The sequence below is a fragment of the Halictus rubicundus genome, chromosome 4, assembly GCF_050948215.1.
Source record: "Halictus rubicundus isolate RS-2024b chromosome 4, iyHalRubi1_principal, whole genome shotgun sequence".
Lineage (NCBI taxonomy): Eukaryota > Metazoa > Arthropoda > Insecta > Hymenoptera > Halictidae > Halictus > Halictus rubicundus.
In genome coordinates this window covers 21495916-21520359 of record NC_135152.1, presented here as the reverse complement: position 1 = coordinate 21520359, position 24444 = coordinate 21495916, and the positions used below count along the sequence as shown (strand labels likewise).

General features: G+C 37.8%; 6 protein-coding genes across 9 annotated transcripts in view; 2 read left to right on the top strand and 4 right to left on the bottom strand.

The window, feature by feature from the left end:
• Nucleotides 1-3351, top strand: part of Knockout (Stork-head domain-containing protein knockout) — a 138188-nt gene extending 134837 nt beyond the window's left edge. For both annotated transcript variants that reach the window (XM_076787372.1, XM_076787373.1), the window contains exons 7-8: nt 68-541; nt 717-3351. In XM_076787372.1, coding sequence (XP_076643487.1) covers nt 68-541; nt 717-1865 — 1623 coding nt within the window. In that variant the 3' untranslated portion in view covers nt 1866-3351. The remainder of the gene's footprint in view (nt 1-67; nt 542-716) is intronic.
• Nucleotides 3352-5765: 2414 nt separating this feature from the next.
• Nucleotides 5766-7120, bottom strand: LOC143353872 (hemolymph lipopolysaccharide-binding protein-like). The gene is made up of 2 exons (XM_076787476.1): nt 6686-7120; nt 5766-6080 (listed from the first exon to the last, which is right to left on the bottom strand). The coding sequence occupies exons 1-2, from the start codon at nt 7118-7120 to the stop codon at nt 5790-5792; spliced, it is 726 nt and encodes a 241-aa protein (XP_076643591.1). The 3' UTR covers nt 5766-5789.
• Nucleotides 7121-9035: 1915 nt separating this feature from the next.
• Nucleotides 9036-15210, top strand: Stc (nuclear transcription factor, X-box binding stc). Of its 2 annotated transcripts, XM_076787363.1 has the most exons (10): nt 9805-9914; nt 10043-10701; nt 10871-11044; nt 11132-11521; nt 11618-11899; nt 11998-12288; nt 12437-12900; nt 13005-13535; nt 13622-13728; nt 13790-15210. In XM_076787363.1, exons 2-10 carry the CDS (start codon nt 10101-10103, stop codon nt 13932-13934), a joined length of 2985 nt encoding a protein of 994 aa, XP_076643478.1. In that variant the 5' UTR covers nt 9805-9914; nt 10043-10100; the 3' UTR covers nt 13935-15210. The 2 variants fall into 2 exon arrangements, with proteins under 2 accessions (XP_076643477.1, XP_076643478.1); XM_076787362.1 differs by having other exon boundaries at nt 9036-10701.
• A 137-nt stretch (nt 15211-15347) lies between these two features.
• On the bottom strand, nt 15348-20985 carry LOC143353786 (uncharacterized). The gene is made up of 9 exons (XM_076787364.1): nt 20705-20985; nt 20130-20346; nt 19839-20046; nt 19503-19767; nt 19262-19414; nt 18587-19171; nt 18095-18504; nt 17763-17973; nt 15348-17668 (listed from the first exon to the last, which is right to left on the bottom strand). The coding sequence occupies exons 1-9, from the start codon at nt 20730-20732 to the stop codon at nt 17526-17528; spliced, it is 2220 nt and encodes a 739-aa protein (XP_076643479.1). The 5' UTR covers nt 20733-20985; the 3' UTR covers nt 15348-17525.
• Nucleotides 20986-21153: 168 nt separating this feature from the next.
• LOC143353791 (transmembrane protein 203) lies at nt 21154-22394 on the bottom strand. Its single transcript, XM_076787371.1, has one exon. It carries the CDS (start codon nt 22392-22394, stop codon nt 21975-21977), a length of 420 nt encoding a protein of 139 aa, XP_076643486.1. The 3' UTR covers nt 21154-21974.
• Nucleotides 22395-22438: 44 nt separating this feature from the next.
• Nucleotides 22439-24442, bottom strand: Rpp20 (ribonuclease P protein subunit p20). 2 transcript variants are annotated; one of them, XM_076787368.1, is made up of 3 exons: nt 24054-24442; nt 22715-22883; nt 22439-22637 (listed from the first exon to the last, which is right to left on the bottom strand). In XM_076787368.1, the coding sequence occupies exons 1-3, from the start codon at nt 24231-24233 to the stop codon at nt 22519-22521; spliced, it is 468 nt and encodes a 155-aa protein (XP_076643483.1). In that variant the 5' UTR covers nt 24234-24442; the 3' UTR covers nt 22439-22518. The 2 variants fall into 2 exon arrangements, with proteins under 2 accessions (XP_076643483.1, XP_076643484.1); XM_076787369.1 differs by lacking the exon at nt 24054-24442 and adding an exon at nt 23209-24023.
• Between the last annotated feature and the right edge of the window lie 2 nt (nt 24443-24444).

Sequence of the window (24444 nt, the reverse complement as noted above, 5' to 3'; positions counted from 1 at the left end):
GCACAAGTTCCAGCAACTTTTTCGAACGACGAGGGAGTAATTTTCTACAATGGAGGAATGTTTGCAGATGATGGAGGGTTTGGACCAGTCACAGGCCAGTTTCCAAGTTTGGGACGACTCGAGTTCGGTGCGATCCGCCACTTTGCCTAGGCGACATCGACGCCAAGCCAGCGGCGACTCTTCCAGTTTGTTGGCGAACTCGACGCCCCGAAGTTCGAGACGGCATCGATCGCCTTGCTCGACCCTGCCCAGATCGAAGTGCTCCAGTCTGAGCAGATGCACCTCCAGAGCCTCCGTGTTGCCTCCGACCGGCAACCAAGAGTCCTACCAAGCTCGCAATCAAACGCAGAACGGCAAGAACTCTGCGAACTCGTCGCCCAGCCGAAGCGGCGGAAGTTCCGGCTCCGTCCGAACCACGAATGCCAGTCCCGCGAAAACGGCCACCCTAGGCCGATCCAGCACCAGACAATCGAACTCTAGACGACCCAGCCACGATTCCACTGGTAGCGGCACCAAGTCGAATGGATCGCCCCAACACAAGGTAAAAAAGCTTGGAAACTGGATTGCGAACTACATTGCTCGCAAGACCAGTCACCGGTTTGATTGCTAAAGCGATAACGACGTTCCGTCGAGCGATAACACGTAGCTAGTTGAACATCCGTCTAACGAAAAACTTTAGCGAAAGGCGACTAAACGATTCGATTGGATTTCGACAGGTTTTGCAGAAAACGTCGTCCGGCCACTCGTCCCACTCCAGTGGAAAATCGATTTCCAGCGGTAAACTCTCGTCGTCCCCGTTGAAAGCGTCCACGTTACCAGCGAAATCTTCTCCGTTGAAGGTGGTCCAGCAAGGTTCGCTGACTCCGCTTCAGGAAGCGCAGAACTCGATCACGCTGCAGGTGTCGACGAATCTGACTCCGGTGAGCCCGTCGCGAGACCAACGGGCGATACAGAACAGCGTGACCCTGGCGTCGAACGCGACCAGCACGACCACCATCTCGGGATCCCCGGGCACGAAGATCTACGTGCAGCAGAACAACTCGCCGATGAGGTCGGTGATCACGTTCGAGAACGGCACGGTCAAGACGAAACTGGCCGAGAAAGAGGAGTGCAAGGAGAAGCAGGAGCGGGAGCTGCTCGGCGAGAAGATCTACAAAACCAGGATAGACGACGAGAAGCTGAACAAGTCGAGCAAGCTCGAGCGTCCGTCCTCGTTGTACGCGTCGAAAGAATCGAAGCCGAGCCTGCTGCTGCTGCAGTCCGAGTCCGACAAGGAGAACAAGCCTAAACCCGAGGAGGAAGCGCCTAACAAACTGAAGCTGACGAACCGCCTGAACAACAGCCAGGCGCACCTGATCGACGGCTCGACGAACAACATCGACAAGAACTCTCTGGCGAACGAGCACCCGGCGACAACGCTGTCGAACACGAAGAACACCAACGACGCCATGAACAATTCGCGGAAGCTGAGTCTGTCGTTGTCCAAGGACGCGCTCAGCTACAGGAACTTGTTGCGGCCAGGTTCGAAGAACAACATCGCCTCGAACCCGCCCTCGCCCACGAAATCGTTCGACGGTTTCGGGGGCTCGTTCAACAACGTCTACATCGAGAACCTGGAAGCGACCAAGCAGAGAGCTCCGCAGGGCTCGGAACCGAATCTCGAGAAAACGGTCAGCAGGGGCGACCTGTACACGTACCCGAGCTTGAGCGACATGCAGGTGCAGTTCACCAGCCTGGCGGCGCAGAAGATCCTGAAGGGTTGCCCGATCAACAGCGTCGACACTTTGGTCGAGGTGAACACGGCAGCGGCCGAGAAGCCGAACAACTGCGACGTCACCGTTCACACCGATTTTGGACTCGTTTAACGGTTTTGTCTGGTCGGGCCAGCGGTTTCTCGCGCGTCTCGTACAGTGAAAGATTGAACTTTGTCAGGCCGGACCCGATCCGTGATCCGTGATCCGTGATCCGTGATCCGTGATCCGTGATCGTATCTCGAGCGGCCGCGTCGTGCTAGCCAAGCGTGGTAGAAATACCGCGTACAGATGCGCCACCGCTTAAGCATATAGAGACCACTGGAAACAGTTACCAATAAAGAAACGCTCGTTCTTGTATCTCGTGACGCGTGCGAACACACGCGCTCTCACACCCGACGACAGACTTTTTCCAATTCGACACACATCGTTTACGATCTGCATCGATATAATCGTACCGCGCCCCCGTGCTTCCATCGATGATCGTCTATATGCTTACGCGGCTAAACGTTCGTTAGCATTGTATAAAGAAATAGCAGCCATTCCACAGAAAGTATTCGTTAGCTTAACTCCATAGTTGTTTCAAGTTTTCAAGCATATCCAGAAATCCGCATGGCAACGCATTCGAAAACCAGCAGCAGCCCTATTTCTTTCGGCGCAAACGCATCCGTCGCGTACGAGGTTCGAACACGATCGTTGCATTGTCGTTGCACGTTCCCCCCGCGATTCGATACTTTCCGACCAATTTCAAGGAAACTATGATTTTCTGCACTGCTCGGAACAATTCGGCGGATCAGGTGAATAGTTTGCGTAGAACTCGAGGAATTGACGCAACGAGGAAATGAAACACTGCCCGATACTTACGATATACATACATACATACGTATATACATATGTAGCCTACTCGCTCACGGAACGTTCAATCTACGGTGCCTCATAGATTACTTCGTATACTATTCCAAGTGTTAATGCTGATTGGAATTCGATCGTTAGCCCGCGTCGAAAGATATTTTGTCTCGATCAAGGAAAGCATATTTTTGTCGCGCGCGAAACCAGCAACCGTGGTGTTCAGACAAATAGTCGACAAACCTTTAAACGATAGTCAGAACTTACGATTAGTTCATGTAGGATACAAGCAAATAGTGTAATATGTGAAATCAAAATGGAAGAAATCGTTGTTCTTGACGCCAACGCGGGACATGCATGAATGTAAGTAGTGATTCTGTAGGACTGTGCGCGAGGGGATCAGCCGAGAACATTGTCGCTGTGTAATTGAAACGAATGTACAATTTTCCAAATTTACACTTTGAACTCGAGTGACTGAATTGTATCTTAGAAGCTGAATAAAACAATATAGATAATAAACGACAACAGAATAAAGAAACACACACGATTGAGAATTTATTCCAAACGAAAGGATCACTGTTCCAAGATTCACAATCGAACGATCATCCAATTATTTCGAGCAGTATCTTCTAAAATCACCGGAAGCATCAGCTCTCGCGACTCGTATATGTATATCATCTTTGATTCACCTAACGCAATGCATCGAGCGCGTCGCATTTTGTTCGCTGATCATTTTTCTTTGAATTGTTCATTCTGAAGATCGTCTATAAACGGGTACCACAACGTCGTGACGTTGGCAGTTTTGCATCGCTTTACGAAGCTAAAGCGATTTGCTAAAGCAATACTTCACGTACGATAGCCTGACAATTGCCTTAATCGAACGCGCGCGCGTGAGAGAGAGAGAGAGAGAGAGAGAGAGAGAGAGAGAGAGAGAGAGGGAGAGAGAGACAGAGAGAGAGAGAGAGAGAGAGAGAGAGAGAGAGAGAGAGAGAGAGAGAGAGAGAGAGAGAGAGAGAGCAAGTGGGAGTGAGAGAGTGAGAGAGTGAGAGAGAAAGTGAGACAGAGAGAAAGAGAGAAAATATTTTGCGCGAATCCAAATACTGCCAATTTTTTAGCGTCGACATAGATTAGTGAAAAAAAAGCGTAAGACTCGTGAGTCTTTGTTGAACGATATGTAAAAAGTGGCAATTTAAAGAAGCACCATTCTTTCGTTTCCAATGAATTCCACCCTCCGTCCTCCGCTCCACCCTTCCCAACCACCACCCTCTGATTACCCAAGGACGAACGTCTATAATTAATCAGACGACATTTTGTTTCGGTCGATATGCCAAAGTAGAAAGGAAGCGTAGTAGCGCAGTCAACTATTACAATAGAATTTAGGCATAGTCATTGACTACGCGTACACAATATAGAATACAAATCGAAAATCAAGCGTACCACGAGTATTCTCTTCGCGAACGACCACTCCCTAGCAGGGATGGATTTTATATATATATATATACATATAACGAAATTCTCTCTATAAATCAGCCTCGAAAAGAAATTTTCTACTTACAGTACGCGTTTATATACCTCTGAGGACGACACGCGCGGTCAACGAAATTGATAAAAAGTGTTCGATCGAAATCGTCGCTCGTAGCGGAAAGCAGATCGGCCTTAAATTTCGTTTGTTACACGCAAACTCTCGAGACACGGAACAGAAAGGTGCATTCCCCTTTCCGAATAATAAGCGGTACCATTTTATCGATTAGTGCAATGGTAAATCCAAGTGCCAAAACCGTTCTTAGTACTTAAAACGCCTTAACGCTAGAAGTACCGTGTCAAAGTGGTTTCAAAGTTGGCTTGAGTTTTCTTTTACAAGCGGCTAGAGCGCGCTGATTGAAATTTCGATCGATTTTGGTTGTAGCTGGCGCAGATTGAATTTGTTTCAGAATTTTCTCACGAAATTTTAACTCTGTGTTTTTAATCACCGAGATACACGAAATTCGAAATGGGTCGCTTTTGACCTGTTCTGGTAGTTCTAGTGTTAAACCGTGGACTCTCCGTCTAACGTTCGAATCGTAATTATTATTAACCTTAAAATAAAATAAAAACGCATAGTCGTAAGACGGCAGGCTATGAGAGACCCCTGGACACAGCTTGTCGTACCTGCTTTGTACATTTCATACATTGTATTGCCGATTAACAATCTCGATTAGCAATCTCGATACACCTCCACGTCTTCCACTTTTTACAAAAATGGAAGGACACGAGCCTTTTACGCCCTTATTTCATATCGAAGACTAACTTGTAGAGTATCATTGTGTAATCTTGCTCTATTATAATTATAACAACGAAAGCGTATGATAATAAAAACAAAAACATTGAAAAAACTCTTATCTTGATTATATAACCTCCCACTTTATGATTACCTTTAATTCGTAACTCGTAACTTTGAACGACACAGTGTTCGTTGAATATTTGAAAGAAATGAAATAGCATGGAGACGATATTCACTATTTCTCTTCTGTTGCGCGTAACAGGAATATTTTGAAACAGGATGTTTCTGAGGTACTTGAAAAATGAGTTCAGAAACTACGCAGGGAAAAAATGGAATCTATCAGAGAGTAAACACGTTCGAACAATACTTATTATAAATTTATTGTAATTTTTTTCCCCCATAATTTTCTACAACAAAGTAAAAACATTTACTAATTAGCATTTTTTATATATTTTTATATTTCACTCTTTGTCCTTTCATTCCAGTGGCATTTGTCGTATATCGGAAGCATTCGAGAAAGCTTCGTCGTGTCCTGGAAATACGAACACCATGAAAAATATTTCGAAGGAAAGTAACAGAAGAAAAACAAGGAACAAAGAAAAAGGAAACGAAGAGGCTCGATCAGAAAAATATTTATCTCGTGATTTAAGGCTCTGAAATTTCAGATCATTTGCATAAATCTTCAGCTTGAAACCTTAATCGTCGATGTAATAGTGACCAAAGCATATTTTTAAGAGTATTGTACCTTTAAACGAACATTTTCGAAAATAACTTTCAATTTGCTGCGAGTTTATCTAAATTCGAAACGGTACGATTTCATGCGTGTACGGACATTTCTATGAAATAATATTTGTTCTTTCTTCGAAATAATGAATTTAGTGTGTGGAAAAGTTCTACTGACTTGTTGAATCGTTTCGAAGAGTTAGCAGTCATTAGACATTCCTTTCAGTGGGTAGCTCGCAGAAGAATGGAAGCAGTGAGTCGCAAGGTACGTCGTCGAGGTCGCCGTCATCCACAAAAGCACCGCAATTTTGAGTTCCTGCATTATCTGGTTGCCCACCCCACTTGTCGCTCCATTTAGTGAAACCAGTTGACGACAGCGGTTCATCAAGAATAGTGACCCAATCACCTTCCTCAAAATAATCGTGTATTCCGATATGCGCTTCGTGATCATTACGTGCACCTTTTATGTCGCCCGACCGGTTAAACATTTCCTTCAATATCTAAAAAGTAAGACAGGTAAAAGTTGTCTTTTCTCTATCACATTAACTCTTAGAAGGCGGAAGTTTCTGATTACTGTCTAGCTGACGATGCTTAGATCGATTCAGATCCTTTGTTATTTCTCGTCTATACATCTGGTTGAACAACTAACAATTCAGTTTTATGACCGGAAATGCAATTTACTGATCTGGAAATTGCTTTGAATTATGATAAAGTAATTTTTAACGGTGGCTCAGAATCGCCGTCCGAGAAGTTCAGAACTCAAAAGCAAAAGTATAAACTAATTCTAATAAAATTCTCTCTCTCTCTCTCTCTCTCTCAACTGAAGACAACGCTTATCAAAGAGGTTCTTAAGGGTGACATTTCTTTTCACGAAAATTCCAAGAACATTAAAAGGTTAAAAGTTCGAATAGAGTTTGTTTAAAAAAGAAAGATACATAAGTATTTGTTTCGATCCGTACGCGGAGCTAACAATAGGATGTTTAAAATCTTTTATGCTGATTATATTGAACTTGCGTGATTCTACAATCAGTAGAGCTCAATGTTGTATTTTGTTTTCTTGCTGTTGGACAAATGATTAAATGGAAGAAGACATATTGGAACTTACGCGAGCCTCATCCCGAGAATTGATAACAGCCAGATGGCCGCCCTCTTCTCTGCATATCCTTCGTGCGGCGTTCCAAGATACTGCTCTGGTGTGGAATTTGTGTATACCAATATTAGGTGTGTACTGATAGTCGTCGCGTATCTTTTTCTTTCTTGGGAAGAGATCGCTATCGGAAAGAACAGATTGCAAGAGTATTTCTAGTAGACCCGGAGATTCAGTTGTGGTCGGACAAGCAGGCTGAGCAGGCTGAGCAGGCTGAGCAGGCTGATCAGGTTCAGAAGTCGTGGAAACGGGCCCCGTAAGAAGTTCGCCAATGGATTCTGCCAAATTCTTTCCGACCGCATCAAGCTGTGGTATAGGCGAGGGTACGGCAAAAATCAACGACGGATAGATTAGCACGATGATACAAATGGCAAAAGAATTGAACGTCGACATCTTTACGGTTTCTCGTTTACAAAGAGTGCCAACGAGATATTCAGCTACCGTTTCGACTATTTTTTGTCTCGCGATTTCGTTTTGTTCAAGTTCGTACACACAATTTCGATCGAAAGCGAACTGGAACTAGAACACCTTTGCTTCCACCTGAGACCCAGTCCGAAAATCCGCAGAATATATGCGAATGTCAGAGCTCTAAAGCCCCGCCTAAAACGATTCTCCGTCGAATCAAATTGTTCTACCGGTTTCGATACTGCGATTCTTAATAGGTTTTCGTTAATCGATCATTATATGCAAGCAGATATAGAAAACAATTGTTTTTAATCGTGTCAATCGCGAAATTGGAAATTTAACGGCATCGAATAAAAAGGAACATATCGTTTCCCGCACGAAGGACACAAGTTTATGTGCCCATGTAATTCCAATGTTAAACAATCGAGTTGTACCGACATACTCTCCAAATAGTGATTTGATGAAAATATTAAATGCCATATGTGGACCACGAAAGCATGAGAAATGTTAAATTTATTTTTACATCTCATCTACGACCTGACGCATTTGATTCAACGCATTTTTGTAACCCGATTTCGTAGGACTCCTATTATCATTTCCAAGCCTTAATCTGTATAATTTTCATTAATTTTGAATACGTATCTTGAAACAAACGTCAAACATCAGCCTGACCATTTCTTAAGACAAACAAATCGAAGCTCGAAACTTAATATGAAGTTACGCGTGCGCTGTGCACACGTGTAATTAAATATATCAGGTCATCCCATAAGTAATGTTGTTTTCACTAAACTAAAAAATTGGAAAAAATTAATATACTTAGCATTAAAATTTATATTATTTTTAATTTATATTAATTTGCAGATTTTGTATATTAGATTTATATGTTAGTTACATATTTTATGTAAAACAATTAAACCGTACGTTCTGATCCTGGTTATAAAGATGATGTGGGTTCTGTTTCATGCAAAAAGATGATGAGGTTCTGTTCCATGCAAAAAAGTAGACATGGTTCTGTTCCATGCTAAGAGGTAGACATGATCACCGACGAGGGATTTTTATCTCTCGTCGGTGACATGATTCTGTTCCGTGCTGGAAAGTAGACATGGTTCTCTTCCATGCTAAAAGTCAGAGTACTGGGGCAGCACTGTATCGAGAACGCCGGAACCCTGGGCGTGAGCACTCTCATATCCTCTCTGCTTGTCTCTGCTTGTCTCTGCTATCAAAATATCACCGCGCTTTCCAACATTTCCAACTTTTTGCATGCATCCTCCTTTATCTACATAGAACGTAACTGTAAAAAAACCGAATAAGTATATATAAGATATACATAACTTGCAGAAACGGCAGCACTGTCCGTGAGTAGATCTAAAATTTCAGGATCATAAACGTCAAAGGTTACGACAGGAGTTTCGCCTCTGTAAGAATTTCTCTGATACATATGTAGATACACATACATACTTTTACTTACTTACTGTTATTTACTTATGTAGATACATATATAATTACATACTTGCATCTTACAACTACACAATATATGTGTACCACATCGTGTATTGTACATCCAAGATTTTAGTTTTCGGTTAATATTTAACATTATGTATTGTATTTTTATTATTATCAAATTTCTTAATTATTGGAACGTACGATTTTGATAGAACCTTTTGTGGTTTCAGTTCGAGTTCGAAGTCGTTCAGCATTCAGTACACAAGTGTGCACAAGTGTGAACTGACCAACTGACTCGTTAGTTAACGCCGTTAACGCAGACGTTTTTCCGATTATAAACGTCGATTGAAAAGTCTCCGTAATTCTTGCTTATTGTGCAATTCCAGTATCATTCTTTCTATGTAATCGTCTTACGATACCTTCTATAAAATCGACAAGTGTTCTGCAACTTTAAATTTAAGAAGTACTCACAATTCCGAAAGACCTCTACATAGTCACACGTGAAGAAGAAAGTTAATAACCATATTTTTGGTTTAATTGCTCCATGTTCGTCAGTATAACAAACGGTGCGAAAGGATCAAGCAAAACTGTTTTTGGTCTGCTATCTCTTCGCATACGGTGAGAGTTATTCTTAGAGGCACGTGTGAAATCAGAAAAAGTTATGGCTACATGGGATGGTTCGTATTCTGAGCCGGACGACCAACATTTTTATTTGTACTCTGATCAAAATATTGCTACTTCTACAACCGGAAGCTGGACATTTTTTCCTAACAATGTAAATAACGATTATACACGAGAAAATCGGGAATTTTATGTACAAAATGATTCTGTGTTCCATCAAAATTGTCCAAGTACTTTATATCATTCAAACACGAATGTAATACCCAACATTGTGACAAGTGGTCGTAGTTATCAGGAACATTTAAGAAATACCATAGATAATTCGCAAACATCGACTAATATGCGACACTTGCCAAAAAATGTGAAACCAGAAAATTGCTTTGTACCTGCTGTCGATTATTGGAGCAACGATTACGATGCGAATGCGCTCAAGATTAAGCATAGTTATGGAAAAGACGCGAAACAAGTTACAACCATTGTGAAAAAAGAGTCAAACTTACATGCTACAGCTCAAGAATTTGTACCGAATCTGAATTCCAAGTCTGCTAATAAAAAACAGGAATCCCACAATATGGAACTTCCTTGTTCTACGAACCATGTCGACTGTTACCCAAGAGATACCAAACTTATGGAAGAAGAAACAACTGTGGATAGATATTCCACTGACAATGTAAATAAATGCGAACAAAAACAATACGAGAACAAAAGGAATTATAAGGTCAAAGACGGACAGCAAGATCAATTTTATAAAAAAAATAGATATACCAACTCGTATCATCAGAGAGGCAGAAGTTCTTACAAGTTTCAAGGTAATAAATATTATACTAATAAACATTATTCCGATAGATTGCAAACAGATATACAAGACTTGTCAAGCTTAAACAAGGAAGGACCATATTCTAGTATGGATACAAATCTACATAGGAATAGAAAGTTATCAATTGAAAACAGGGATAAAAGAAGCGCTATTACCAAAGACAATAACATAGAGTCTAATGACTTAAAGCAGTCCAATAATCAAGACAAAGAATTCACATATTCTAATTCGGGGTCGAAACAATCAAATACGTACCATAAAAACACAAGGAAATATCCATATAATACTAGATATAATAGGGAAGAATACAATTACAAAGAAAGAAGACATAATTACCAAGGGCAGAACGGAACTTGGCAAGGTTGTGTCATGGAAGACAAGCAATTGGATAGAAATGAACAAACATGCAATCAAAAAGATCCTAACGAAACTAAACAAGATATTAACGAAGAAACTAATAAAGTTGGAGTAAAAGAAACCAAAGAACGAGGATACAGTTATCAAGGACGCAATGGATTCAAAGAACTCAGAAAAGGGGACAAAACTGAAGCGTACAAAGAGAGGGATAGAAGCAAAAATAGTATATTCGATAATAAAGAAAAGGAAAATGAAAATTGGAGGAATAAGGGAGAAATTAGCGAAAAGGGCAGTATTCAAAAACGAGTACAAAATAGAAGATCTCCGCTCGGTACGTATACATTGGAACTCGAATGAAACAAATTAGACTTTTGGTTCGATCAAATTGGTTTTACAGTTAGATACTGTAAACACTATAATTATATTTTGTATTTTATTAATTTTATCAACTACAATACTTTGTTTTTATGAAATATATATTTCATTATGTTTAAATTCAGATGACGACGCGAGCCAAAAGGAAAGGCTGACCGATCAATTAAACAGAGGACAATTGGAATGTTTAGTCTGCTGCGAGTGGATTAGGCAGAACGATTACATTTGGTCGTGTTCAAATTGCTATCATGTTTTACATCTGAAATGTGTAAAAAAATGGGCAAAATCTTCGCAAGCAGGTAAGCGAACACATACACCTATGTTATGCAACACGTTAATATTACATTCGTTTGGTTAAAGCTGTAAGCGATTCGCTTTCTGTTTAGATAATGGTTGGAGATGTCCAGCATGTCAGAATGTAAGTATAACGATTCCCGATGAGTATTTCTGCTTCTGCGGCAAGACAAGAGCTCCAGAATGGAATCGTAGAGATGTTGCGCATTCTTGTGGAGAAGTTTGTGGTAGAACATTATCAAAAAATACTTGTCCACACAAGTGTACTCTTCTCTGTCATCCTGGATCTTGTCCGCAATGCATAGCAATGGTTACAAGATATTGCGGCTGTGGTAAAACATCGCAAACAGTACAATGTAGCGCACACAAGCTATTGTTGTGCGATGCTATGTGCGACAAGGATTTAAATTGTGGCACGCATAAATGCGAGAAAAAGTGTCATCATGGAGAATGTCCAAGTTGCGAGAAAACAGTCGAGCAAGGTACAAAATTGAAGTATAATAACAACTATGTAACTTTGAGACACTAGTATACATATTACCATGAAATCTATAGGATCAACATAATTTTCGTTTCAGAATGTTATTGCGGTAAAGACAAGAGAAAAATAACTTGTCAAAGTAATATTTCGCTTACATACTCTTGCAACAGCGTTTGTGGTAAATTATTAGATTGTGGTAATCATGCGTGCGCAAAGCTATGCCATCCAGGTGTTTGCGATCCATGTAGTTTGACCCCGGAGAAAGTGTCGACCTGCTGCTGTGGCCAAACACCGTTGACAGAGAAACGACAAGCTTGTTTAGACCCAATTCCGGTTTGCAACAAAGTATGTTCGAAAAGTCTAAAATGTGGCCAACCAAGTAAGTGCTTTCAAAATCAAAACAATACGTACGTGTTATACGTATATTTGGTAATAAAAAAATAATCATAATCACAATCACAATCACGTTTTTCGCAGATAATCCTCACGTATGCAAAGCAACATGTCACGAAGGGGATTGTCCTATTTGTGATTTAACTACAGACGTTAAGTGTCGTTGCGGAAACATGGATAGAGAAATAGCTTGTAAGGATTTAATATCAAAAGCTGACGATGCTCGGTGTGAAAAAAGATGCACAAAAAAAAGATCTTGCGGCAAACACAAATGTAACCAGTTATGTTGCATAGAAGTAGAACACGTTTGTCCGTTAATGTGTTCGAAAACTTTGAGCTGCGGCAAACACAAATGCGAACAAACTTGTCATAAAGGTATCGTATCGCGTCGTACGAGCAAAACGAAATATTACACATATACATATAGACGGAAGCAAAAACATGCAAAACCGTACACATATACATACACATATTTGATCGTATGCAATAAATATGCATTGTAAATATAATGTTGTTGATACAGGAAGATGTCAACCTTGTTGGCGTAGTAGCTTCGAAGAATTATATTGCGAATGTGGAGCTGCTGTGATATATCCTCCAGTACCGTGTGGTACTAGGAGACCCGTTTGCGATAGACCTTGTTCTCGTCAGCATTCCTGCGGGCATGAAGTGTTTCACAATTGTCATAACGAGCCTACATGTCCTCCCTGCACCGTCCTTACTCAGAGTTGGTGTCACGGCAAACACGAGCTTCGTAAAGCCGTACCGTGTCACTTTAATGGAATTTCGTGCGGTTTGCCGTGTAACAAGCCTATTTCTTGCGGTCGACACAAATGTCTCGCAATATGTCATCCTGGCCCGTGCGAAAAACCCGGACAACAATGTTCTCAACCGTGTACTATTCCAAGAGAAATGTGTGGACACATTTGCGCCGCTCCATGTCACGATGGTAAATGCCTAGATACGCCGTGCAAAGAAATGGTGAAGGTAATCCGTTATACGCATATACATATATTTACGTATGTACATATATATATATAGTAGATGTAATTATTCTTACAAACGCTTTCAACGGCCATTGTTCTCCACAGGTAACATGCCAATGCGGACATAGAACTACGTCTCGTGCTTGTGCCGAGAATTCGAAAGAGTATCAAAGAATAGCGAGCAGCATATTAGCTAGTAAAATGGCTGATATGCAACTAGGTCATTCCGTTGATTTGGAAGAGGTGTTCGGTCAAGGAGCAAAAAAACAGAATCAATTGAAAACACTAGAATGTAACGACGAATGCAGGTTGATAGAACGAAATCGAAGATTAGCACTAGGTTTGCAAATTGTAAACCCAGATTTGAGTGGTAAATTAATGCCCAGATATAGTGATTTCATGAAGCAGTGGGCTAAAAAAGATCCACTCTTTTGTCAAATGGTCCATGAAAAATTGACAGAATTGGTTCAATTGGCAAAGACCTCGAAGCAGAAATCGCGCAGTTACTCGTTCGATAGCATGAATAAAGATAGACGTCATTTTATTCACGAGTCCTGCGAGCATTTTGGATGCGAAAGTCAAGCATACGATCAAGAGCCTAAAAGAAATGTTGTTGCTACTGCTGTAAAAGATAAGGTAATGCCGCCACTTTTTATTTTTAACGATATTATAATGATATTATTATTATTATTATTATTATTATTTAAGTTATTTCATTGCAGTGTTGGTTGCCGAGCTATAGTTTATTAGAAATTGTGCAACGAAAAAACGGTCAGAGAAAAGTTCCTGGTCCAATGTTGAATACTTCAAAAGCTAACGGATCTGTAAAGTAAGTATTTTAGAGTCGTAAATTCGATAATATTTTATCAATATCTTCTTTCCTCTGTTAGGACGATATTGTCACTGCCTACGAAAAAGAACCAAAAAATAGAAATACAGTCAAATACAAAAATGCAAGAACCGGAACCGGAACCAGAACCAGAACCAGAACCAGAACCAGAACCAGAAATAGACTACTTTGATTACAAAGGTTAAGATTATTATTGTACATACATACACACGCGCGCGCGCACACACACATATACACTCTATCACGCTTACACACACACAAACAAAAGCATACATACATCATGTACAGTGTAACACGAATGATATAGTTAATAACATAATGTGGGGAAATTGGTGTTGCTAGGTATAATTAATTATTATCTGTTTTCCGGAGGAAGGTACCGAAAGTCATGATAGTTGTCCACCTCATTCCTATTACTTTAGACTTGCAACGCAGGAGCGGTACAGTGGGCAGTTATTACTAAATACTTCAGTTATCTTCTTTCGAAAAACAGATTGTAAACGGTTCAGTATATTCATATTTGTAAAGCATCAACACTCGGTTCATATTATAACATACATGTAAGTTGTTAAAATTATATTTGAAATACCAATGTATTGAAATTGTAAAATTAGATAATAACATGAATAAGATTATTAACGTGTATCATTTTTTTTACTTGCATTTAACGATACTAGTTCATCCTTTATGCATTTACATGAAAATAAAAAGTATTATCAGAATCACATTCACGACTAGAGAGGTGTTTATTGATTCATGATCTTTTATTGTTTACACATTCTTTTGACATTATCTTTATTATATGTGATATGTTTGCGAAATGGAATTTCATAAAAGGAGGAAACAATCAATATACATCTATGCGATACAATACTACAGTTCTATGAACATTAGCTAATAATACATATGTATATACATATAGTTGCCATAGTTCCAAAAATATATACTTATGAAATAAATGTTACACCAACAGAAGTAAAATCGAAAAGATTCTGATAAAATTATCATAATTCACGACTAGGCTGACATTACTTTGAACTGGTCGAACATTATGTATATTACAATCTGTCTATACTTCATCGAAAGGAATCTATCCAAGTATTATTGTATTATAGTGATTTGTTGTTGTTAGGTATACGATCAAATTGTATGTAATATATTGTATTACATCAGCTTGAGTTCTTGAAATAGTGTCTTATAAGATAGCATGTTCTTGTAAATTCTTTCAAATTTTTATGTGATATTTTGCACTGAACTTTGCAAGTATAGCACAGGTATTGTAATAATATGTATAATTTTCATCAATAAAAATAGTGATTTATTATGTACCATTTTGAACAGCATATATCAGTTTAATTCAAATGATACCATTTGTTATCATTGTATGTACAATGAGTCTGTATATAAATATCCATTTATATGAATATAAGACTACATCACTTGAGTCGATTTTCATTAACATTTAATGTATGTATGTAGGTAACACATATATTTGGCACATTGAACATCGACGATATATTATATGCTAAGAATTACTGTAGTGTCAAATAAATAATCAACAAGAACTTTGATGCTTGTGTAAGTACGGATAACTTTCTTCTATGATTCTGTAATTTTAGATTCCATAGAAAAAATGGTAAAATAAAGCGATATTGTTAACAATATTAGAATTTTACATAAATCAATGTGTTTAGTTTTGTTTGAGGTATAACTAAATGCGTTTGTTTGCTTAACCTAAATATTTATTATTATCACTTATTCTATATAATACTTATAACATAACTTTGGGAAAATATTGCGAATGTACGCATGTTGGCGCGACGCTTCTCACAGAAACTCTCTACATATGTATGTATATGTCTATCGTTCTACACTCTATTTACTCCTCGCGGGCTCGCGCCGCCACGCGTTCTTCTTATTCACTATCATCTCAGATGATGTTGGGTGCCATCTATGTAGCTACACAATGGAAACACCCTTCAACGGAAATATCAATAATTACATAATTATATTAAAAAGATTGACCGACAAAACTTAATCAAAAACAAATCTAACCAAAACTATCATATCGCCAGTCTCTTATTTCACACTTGTATAAACACGAAAGGATCGTCTTCTACTCTACAAATAAATTGTGTATCACATATAGAATCACAACACTGTTAAAACTTGCATTTGTAAATAGGATATATATGTATTAGAGATCCCTATTTCACGTGTATACGTGTAGTAAACGAATCTGGATCTCAATCCGTGTAATTTTTAAGTATTCTCAGATCCGTGTACTTACATCCATATTTGTAGATTCGTATACACGGATCCTCAATTTCTTAAGAAAGTGTTAGTAATTACTACACGGTTCACGTGCCACGTGTACACATGTATTTTAGTACGCGTTCAAAACCGTGATCTCTAATATATATACATATATGTTATAAAGAATTTTTGTTAAACATTTAATAGTAGGGCACTTCAATGTTGAACTGGTATTATTATTACTACTAATTATCAGTTGGTGCAGTAGATGTAGAGTAAAAATTCCTTATACTTACGATTGAATTACCTACATATATGTATGTAGTACTATATCTACATTGTATTCTTTATATATTTGTATACATATACATTTCAGGTTTTTTCAGGAAGAAACAGAGTACAGTTTCTCTTTTCTTTTCTTTTTCAAGATTCATTAATACTATTTCTATTTCTATCTGTATATGAGAAGATTTCTTGTTTTAGGTTTCAACACACTGTTTTGTAAGAATTTGCTAAGGAAGTGAGAAATCTAAAATATTATTAAAATAATACTTTTTCAAACTAATCTAATTGGAAGAATAGAAATATTTGTCAATCAAAATATATTCTTTAGAAGAATATTTTTTGCGTAAAGCTTCTTTAAAAACATGATATATATGTATTGTATATATATATCATTATATCTGTGTGTGTATAAGCTATTAGAGCTAGAACATGTTCTTTTATGGAATTGACATGTTCATCTATTGCTATATTCAGTTGAATAACATTTTCTGTTCACCATCAATATAATTAGGATAATATAACTCTGTTACAATGTTGGACCGATAGTAAATAATGAAAAGGAATATATTGCAACTCTTGAGCAGATACGTTCAGCAAGTATAGTGCAGCGGGTTATCCGTGACAGCCGCGAAGACCTGCAGTATGTACATACATATACATACATACACATACGTATATTCTAGCTTTTCTTTAGCTTACAGCTGAATAATTCCCTGTGTTTGTCTCTTGCACGGAGGAGTTAGCAATCATATCGAATTTTAGTTGTAGCCCACAGTAGTACAGATCAAACAAACAGCCCGCTAGGATCTCTTTCCACTGATTACGAATTACGAAATCATACTATGCCTTCTTTTATCTTTGTATCTTTTTCTTTGGAAGGTTCTAATAATAAGTGACATTAAGTCATTGAACTGTCGTCCGTGCAGTATAGTGTAAATTGACCTTAAGACGTTCAAAAATATCACTAAACGCTAAAGAATATCACGATTATGATATACATATATATATATTGTATATATGTATATGTATTGTTGTATGTTTCGAAGTAGGAACGCAGATAAAATATATAGTCTTAGAAATCTTCGCGGTTCAACATATCATTCCATTGATCCACTGCTTACTGCTTAATGTATTGCTTTAAATGTAAGGATTATTACCTCGTTTCACATGTACATAGATTGTAATTAGGGTAACTACCGTCCACTTAGGTACTGATGTCTCGGACTTACCGATGGTTATTTAGCAATACTTGCCATTGCCCAACCCATTGTTAGTTCTATACCTCTGCATAAAGTTTGATACACAATCCATGGCCAAGGTTTTGGATACTGAGTTACGGTTGGTTGCGTACCGTACTCCACCCTTTCAGCTAAAAGTCCTAAAACAATGTAAATCAAGAATGTTCATCTGCAATATCTTGACCAAGCGATTTGTTTCATGTTAATATATTACATATAGAAATATGACATTACCATATGGACCAAAAATGCGTGCAATATCTGCAACGCACAAGATGATTCCTAAAATCGCAGTTGCATATATAACATTCAATACTTTTCGAATTTGTCGTCTCCTAGGTGCAGCAGTATTCGCTTCCAGCATATGCAGAGGCGTCATATCAGATTTCGATCTGTTCACATACGCGATGTGATTCAATATCGAAAGAAGCGTAAAGTCGTTACTCTGAAAAGAAACATTAAAATATAAGTATGTATGTACAGTGTACAGTAAAGATAAGTTTGCATCAAAATCAATTCGATACAAATACAAATAGATCACTGAGCAAGCTCGAAGAAAAAGGTACCGTAATCTTTGTATCAGTTGTAGTATTTTCAGGAAGTAAAGTTTCGACGGTTATGTCTTCGGTATCCTCTTTCCCCTTTTCGTTTTTCCAAGATAAACTCTTCTTACGCCCTTTTCCATCGTCTTCTTTGTCTTTGGTCTTTTCGGTCATCAAGGCTGCTTTCTCGTTACAATCAGGCTGATCCGAGTCCGATTCGGATTTCTCTTGTATCTCAATCTTTTCAGGAACTATATTACGACCATGGGTAGGGCTTCTACTTAAAGTTCTAATACTTATATCGCTACTTCGGCGATCCAAGTTTAATGGCTTGATTTGTATCATCTCGGAATTACGTCGAAAGGAAATATCTGAATTTCTACGTAACTCGCCTTTTGAAATGATTCCGCTAATATCCGAGTTGCGTCTTGAGCCTGAAGTGCGTATAGATCAAAGACTGTTATTATGTATACATTACTTACTATTTCGATGATATAATCATAATCGATGCGTTACCTGCTGGACTTAGATCCACCACTCTGGATAATTTGTAATGTTCGTTTGGAGGTAACATTCTTCTGGGTGTTCTATTTCCGAAATCGCTATTACGTTTCAGTTTGGCCGCAAATTGGGAACCTCTGGTTTTTTCATGTGTGAAATCAGAACACCGTCTTAAATCTTTCACGCTTCCTACAGGAGTAACATTTTCCGAATGTCTTCTGGACATCCTGTCTGGAGATCGCCTTCGATCGATATCGGGCGAATGCCTAGGGCTAAAGTCCGAGTTTCGTCGACATTCTGACGTAGTAGAACCGTCCTCGTCGTTCATAAATCGAACGCTACACTCTGAATTTCTGCGCGAGGATCTGGAAGCATCGCTACTCCGTCTGCTGCCTACAGAGCTTCTACGGCTCGGACTCGATACCGTTATTATAGGCAAATTAGCTGCCGACGGCGTAGGTGTTGGAGGTCGAACATACACTTCTGGTACCGTCGACGACACAGGTGTTGGCTTTTCAGCTTGACGCGATGGACTTTTGCAAAATTTTTCACATTCTTTTTGTAGTCTTTCTTCTTTTCTAGGTGGTTTTGCAAGTCGATCTACAACATCGAAAATATGCGAACATTTATGTGTCTCGATTCATTCCGGCGGCAATTTCGGAGTTGTGCAAGTAATACTTTTAAAATTACCTTTATTATTTTTCTCCGATTCAATTAGAAAAGTGGGAGGCTCTGTTTCTTCCGCGGTTTTAGTTTTAGAATTGAGCAAAGTAGGTACTAGAGCAGCAGCAACGGACGATGCCAAGTTCCCGTATGGTGCTAACATCGCCAGCTGCATGATACCTTGGAGAATATTTAGCATGTCGTCATTTCTAAATCTCTCGACTCGATGAAACAAACGTTAACACGTCAACGACTCGTGAGAACATACCTTTTTGATGGCCATGAGAATTGTCTCTCATCAACATACTACTCGGCACAGTTTTTAACAAGCATATTATCTTATATCCTGCACGTAGGAACGATAGATACAAAAGAATACTCCAGACAAGGAACACACACTGAACCATGTAATACACGATGTAAACATTTGGCGAAGCAAAAGCAATATGGCTGGCAACAAGCAGAATCAAGTGTCCTGCCATAGTGAAACTCACGCAAGATTCCTTTTGTATATTTTGCGGTCCAAACTTAAGCTGAAAGTTTATCGAATTGTACGTTGAGTCTGTTTTCGATAACATTCGTGTACCAGTTGCATTCATATTACCTGAGTTAGTTGTAGGAAAGCCAGTTGTACAAAACTAAAGGCATATGTTATGTAAGGGAATCCGAAATCCCATACTATCAATGCGATGGTTTTTGTCATGTCCTTAAGATTATATGGATCTGCAAAGAGACAAATTGCTCTCGCAGACCCAACTAAACATAAAAACATATTAATTGTTGACATATAAGGCTTGCTTGATATAAGAGACCTGAAAAACAAATTGAATTTATATAACTGTATTTATATATTATATTATGTTGTATTTTTCGCAATAGACTCGTTCTTTAGTACCTCAAATGTAGCATAGATAAAAATGTATAAAATGCCAGTACAAAAAAGAGGCACGCAAAACCATAAGCGTGTAAAAGAAAAACCCATTTCAGTTCTTGTTTTATAGAAACCAATGACGGAGAGACGAGTAGAATCTTGTGTTCTAAAACTGAAGACGTCGACGAATTTGAGATACAATTTTGTCCAGTTATCGACATCAATGTTGTATCATTCATACCTATATTGATAAAGCAGAAATCATATACTTTAAACACAATTAATACAATATATTCGGCGAAGGCTACATTTTTATGATTTCTATTTTTCAAAACCTTCAAACTATTTATTTATATATGTATAGTTAAGCTAAGCAACAAATTTATTAAAGTCAATATTTACACCGATACGAACATGTTAAAAAATGCACTCGAAATAATATTAATTAATAATACAATAATTATACAATGATAAATTATTTTCTATCGTTTAAAAACTATTAACGACAAGTCATTAATTAATACGCAACATAAAAACATCTAATAAAAATAAAAGTTCTAATCGTGCAAAGAATAATTTATAAAATAGGAAAAACTGACCATGAGTCCAATTAGTCAGCCTATCCATAATCTCTGGATTGATGTCTACAGCACATCACTAATACTTATTCCAATCGTTGGACTATAGCAGACAATTGACGTTTTTTTTTCAACTGCAGCCGATGAAGGTAATTGATGCAAAGACGAGCTTTGAAATGTGGTAGCAGCAACAGGCTTTACCTATAGTCTATAGTCTATATAGTATAGCCGTGTAGCCGGACTTCCATCCCTCCTGCGCCTCCGTCATCGCCTCCACCACCATCCACCACCGCCTCCGGGTCGCGGACGCTCACGATCCCGTCCCTTTCTTCTCTCCTCACCCTCCTGTTAGAAATATTGATTTTACACAAACAGGATTGGAGGGAGAGTTCAGACTGTACTAAGCTTGACGCTTCTCGATTGTTTATCTTTAGAATTTAAATAGAGCAGTACTAAATATATCAAATTAATCTCGTTTCATATTGTTTATTATTACCTTGTTACATATTATACACAGATAATATATATATATACATCACCACCTTAATCTTGTAAACGTTCTCTAATAACTCTGTATTTTTAAAACATAGTGTCTTTTTTTAAACCTAAGAAATTATATTAGGTTTCCCTTCTTTTCTGTATAGAAGAAGCACATACGAAATACGTATACGTACATACATACATGTGTGTGTGTGTGTGTGTGTAAATAATTTCTTCGTAATAAGTCATTAACATAACACAAAGCTCACCAATTTATAACAACAAAGACGTACATATGTAATAAATACATGTAATGCGCTTACTTTTCCGCTACGTCTATTGAAATAATAGCATGGCATTTCAATACTTTGAATTGATCCGGAAGTCAAGATGACTACCCAGGTGGTATTGACCATTGTCATTCAAGAAACTTCCAAATTAAATTATGGATGTCTTCGAGTTAAAGATATCATGACTTCTTAAGATAACATTGAAAAAACTTTGGCTGTAATAAAACATCCTTTATTACAATGCGATATTTACATTTGAAAGTTCGTTCTTGAAACTTAATCTTAAACGTTTCATTATTATATACATTGTAAAAATATTGTGCAAGCTAATCATATAATAAGGATGAGAGAAAAGCGATAAGGTAATGAGAAAAGCGTATGATAAACGCGAAGAACAAAAATAAAAATCTGTTTAAGAAATGAATATTATAAATCTCACAGAACAGTTCTATATTTAATCTTTTATACCGCTTTTTTACAATTCAATGTAAATTATACGCGTATTACATAATGTGTGAAAATCAATTACGTAGACATGCCCTAACTGCAATTAATTGCCAGAGGACGAATATAGGACTCATCATTTCCGAATATTCCAAAGTGCTTTGACCTGTCAACTTTTTGCATAAAAGATACTTGAAAACAAACAACAACAGTAATGTTGTAAGGCTCCGTAGTGCTCGGAAATTAGCACCTCTATTCACTCCCTCCATATGCATTCTCATAAAAATGATTGCGCAAAAGTAAGTGTTCAAGCCATCCGCGATAAAAAGAGGTGAAAATACTATCCACCACCCTGAATTGCCAAAGAAATAATTATCATCTAGCTTTAAAGCTAGTAACATTGTAAACATGGTCAATGAAACTAAATTTATCCATATTTCAAAAACTGTTAAGTCCAACCAATCTACTAGTTCATCCAAAGAAAACATCATTTTCATTCCTTTCAATTTGAAACTAATTTAACACAATTACCATACTTCCGTTTATCATATCGCGATCCATCATTTATTATTTAGAATTTTATCTCGACAACCCGTTGGGATGCTTTTGCAGATTATACAGCTATTCGGGATATTTGAGATTACCTACTGAAAATTTTCTAAATACACGAATACATATGGCAGAATTGTTCCTGCTAATCGTTTCATAATCAGCGCTGTCATGAAGGGGTTCAAAGTCATCTGTAATAAAACATAACACTGTTATAAGAAACATTTTAAAAATGTAATATTACGTACAACCTAGAATGCTTACGCACCAATGACAGATGTAGTGAATGTCTTAATATCCAAATCGATTCCACCGTGATGTATTTCCTTCAACTGAAGAGCCAAATTACAAGCCCTAAGTACAGCAGCTCCAAGACCATGAACGATCACTTCATGGGCACCATGATTAAGAAGTTTTTCGCATATCTTTAATTGTGCCTTGTATTGCAAAAGAAATAAAAATGCTAAGTAAGTAAAGAGAATGACACGAATCGTTTGTACTAATAGAAAAAAAAGTAGATATGTGCATGTGCGTGTGTCTGCGTTGTGCGCGAGCATAGGTGTGTATATATTTATATGTATTATATGTACATGTAAATATACAATATATATATAGGGTGGGACACTAACTATGGTGGGAAACAAAATATGCATGGGACAACAGGGGCTATAATATAGCGTTAATCTTTGTTTCCTAGATTGAGTCGCTTCAGAGATGTGAAGGTCACCTTTGATTTTTAAATAGAATGTTACGTTTTGGTACCTGTTTTCTGATAGCCGCTATTGAGACGAATCCAACGAGGTGCAACATTAAGATCTTTGAAGGTCAGTAAAGGCTACTTGACAAAAAAATTGATGTAGTTTTTTACTCTCGTGACGGCTACTAATCTCACCATTCTTATATTAATGTCCTGAAATATCGTCCAGAAGTGATTATTTGTCATTGCCAGGTTTAATAAATACGCTGAAAGATGTACTCAATGTCCTCACCCTACATGCCATACAATTGAATACATTTTTACAATAAATTGTTATAGCATGTGATTCGATAAGTGCAGAAATGATAAGAAATACTGCACAATCCATGATAAGAAGACTGCAGCATTGCATTGATACAAATGGCAATCACTTTGAACATCTTCTGTAAATGCAAGTTTATTTCGCCTTTTTTGTCAAATGACCTTTACTGACCTTCAAAGACCTTAATGTTGCACCTCGTTGGATTTGTCTCAATAGCCGCTATCAGAAAAGAAGTACCAAAACATAGCATTCTATTTAAAAAAAAAACAAACGTGACCTTCACATCTCTGAAGCGACTCCACCTAGGAAAAAAGGATTAACGCCATATTACAGCCCCTGTTGTCCCATGCATATTTTGTTTCGAAAACTTTTCTGCTACCATCATACTTTCGAAGTTATTGTAGGTGGCAATAGTTAGTGTCTCACCCTGTATATACACATATGCTATTGGATCAACTGAATTGTAAAGTAACCGCATATAAAAACATAAGAGCAAATATAAACCAATCTATTTAATAATCGGGTTTTATTTTTCGTTACTATTGACAGTGATAAAAGACAAGGTTATAATCGGAAAACAATTGTTACCTTAAAATTCGTTTTATTAGTCACAAATATATCTTTATTCCGTTTTCTAGATAGACTGAAAGGTTGCCTCTTTTTAATAGAGTAGTCGGAGGACAACAACTTCCTGCGTTTCGTTCTAGGCGCGTTTCTCTCTTTCGAAAAATCCGGACTGCCATCCGAACCCTTGTGCACATCGGTCATATTCTGACAGTTACTGTGTATGCAATTTTCTGTTAATTTGTTGCGTGCAATAAATTGTTTTTATCGGCGAAGATTCTTATCGAAGCAAATTAATAGGTCAATTGAATAAATTGTACAGAATTGAAATAGTAAATCTGCTTGTCGACATCCGTTGAAAACAACGATTTATAACCTTAAAACTCGAAGTCATCGATTGATGGGCGTTTAGACA

Bases quoted from the DNA above. Each gene is read 5' to 3' on its own strand.
- LOC143353872 (XM_076787476.1), bottom strand. From the start codon at position 7,120: ATGTCGACGTTCAATTCTTTTGCCATTTGTATCATCGTGCTAATCTAT. The intron at 6,081-6,685 runs GTAAGTTCCAAT...CTTACTTTTTAG, and splicing joins ATTCTCGGGATGAGGCTCGC to ATATTGAAGGAAATGTTTAA.
- Stc (XM_076787362.1), top strand. From the start codon at position 9,237: ATGGCTACATGGGATGGTTCGTATTCTGAGCCGGACGACCAACATTTT. The intron at 11,522-11,617 runs GTACAAAATTGA...TTTTCGTTTCAG, and splicing joins CGAGAAAACAGTCGAGCAAG to AATGTTATTGCGGTAAAGAC. The intron at 13,536-13,621 runs GTAATGCCGCCA...ATTTCATTGCAG, and splicing joins CTACTGCTGTAAAAGATAAG to TGTTGGTTGCCGAGCTATAG.
- LOC143353786 (XM_076787364.1), bottom strand. From the start codon at position 20,732: ATGGATAGGCTGACTAATTGGACTCATG. The intron at 18,505-18,586 runs GTAACGCATCGA...TACGCACTTCAG, and splicing joins GGTGGATCTAAGTCCAGCAG to GCTCAAGACGCAACTCGGAT. The intron at 17,974-18,094 runs GTACCTTTTTCT...GTTTCTTTTCAG, and splicing joins CAACTGATACAAAGATTACG to AGTAACGACTTTACGCTTCT.
- LOC143353791 (XM_076787371.1), bottom strand. From the start codon at position 22,394: ATGAAAATGATGTTTTCTTTGGATGAACTAGTAGATTGGTTGGACTTA.
- Rpp20 (XM_076787368.1), bottom strand. From the start codon at position 24,233: ATGACCGATGTGCACAAGGGTTCGGATGGCAGTCCGGATTTTTCGAAA. The intron at 22,884-24,053 runs GTAACAATTGTT...TTGCAATACAAG, and splicing joins CTAATAAAACGAATTTTAAG to GCACAATTAAAGATATGCGA. The intron at 22,638-22,714 runs GTGCGTAAGCAT...GTTTTATTACAG, and splicing joins ATTCACTACATCTGTCATTG to ATGACTTTGAACCCCTTCAT.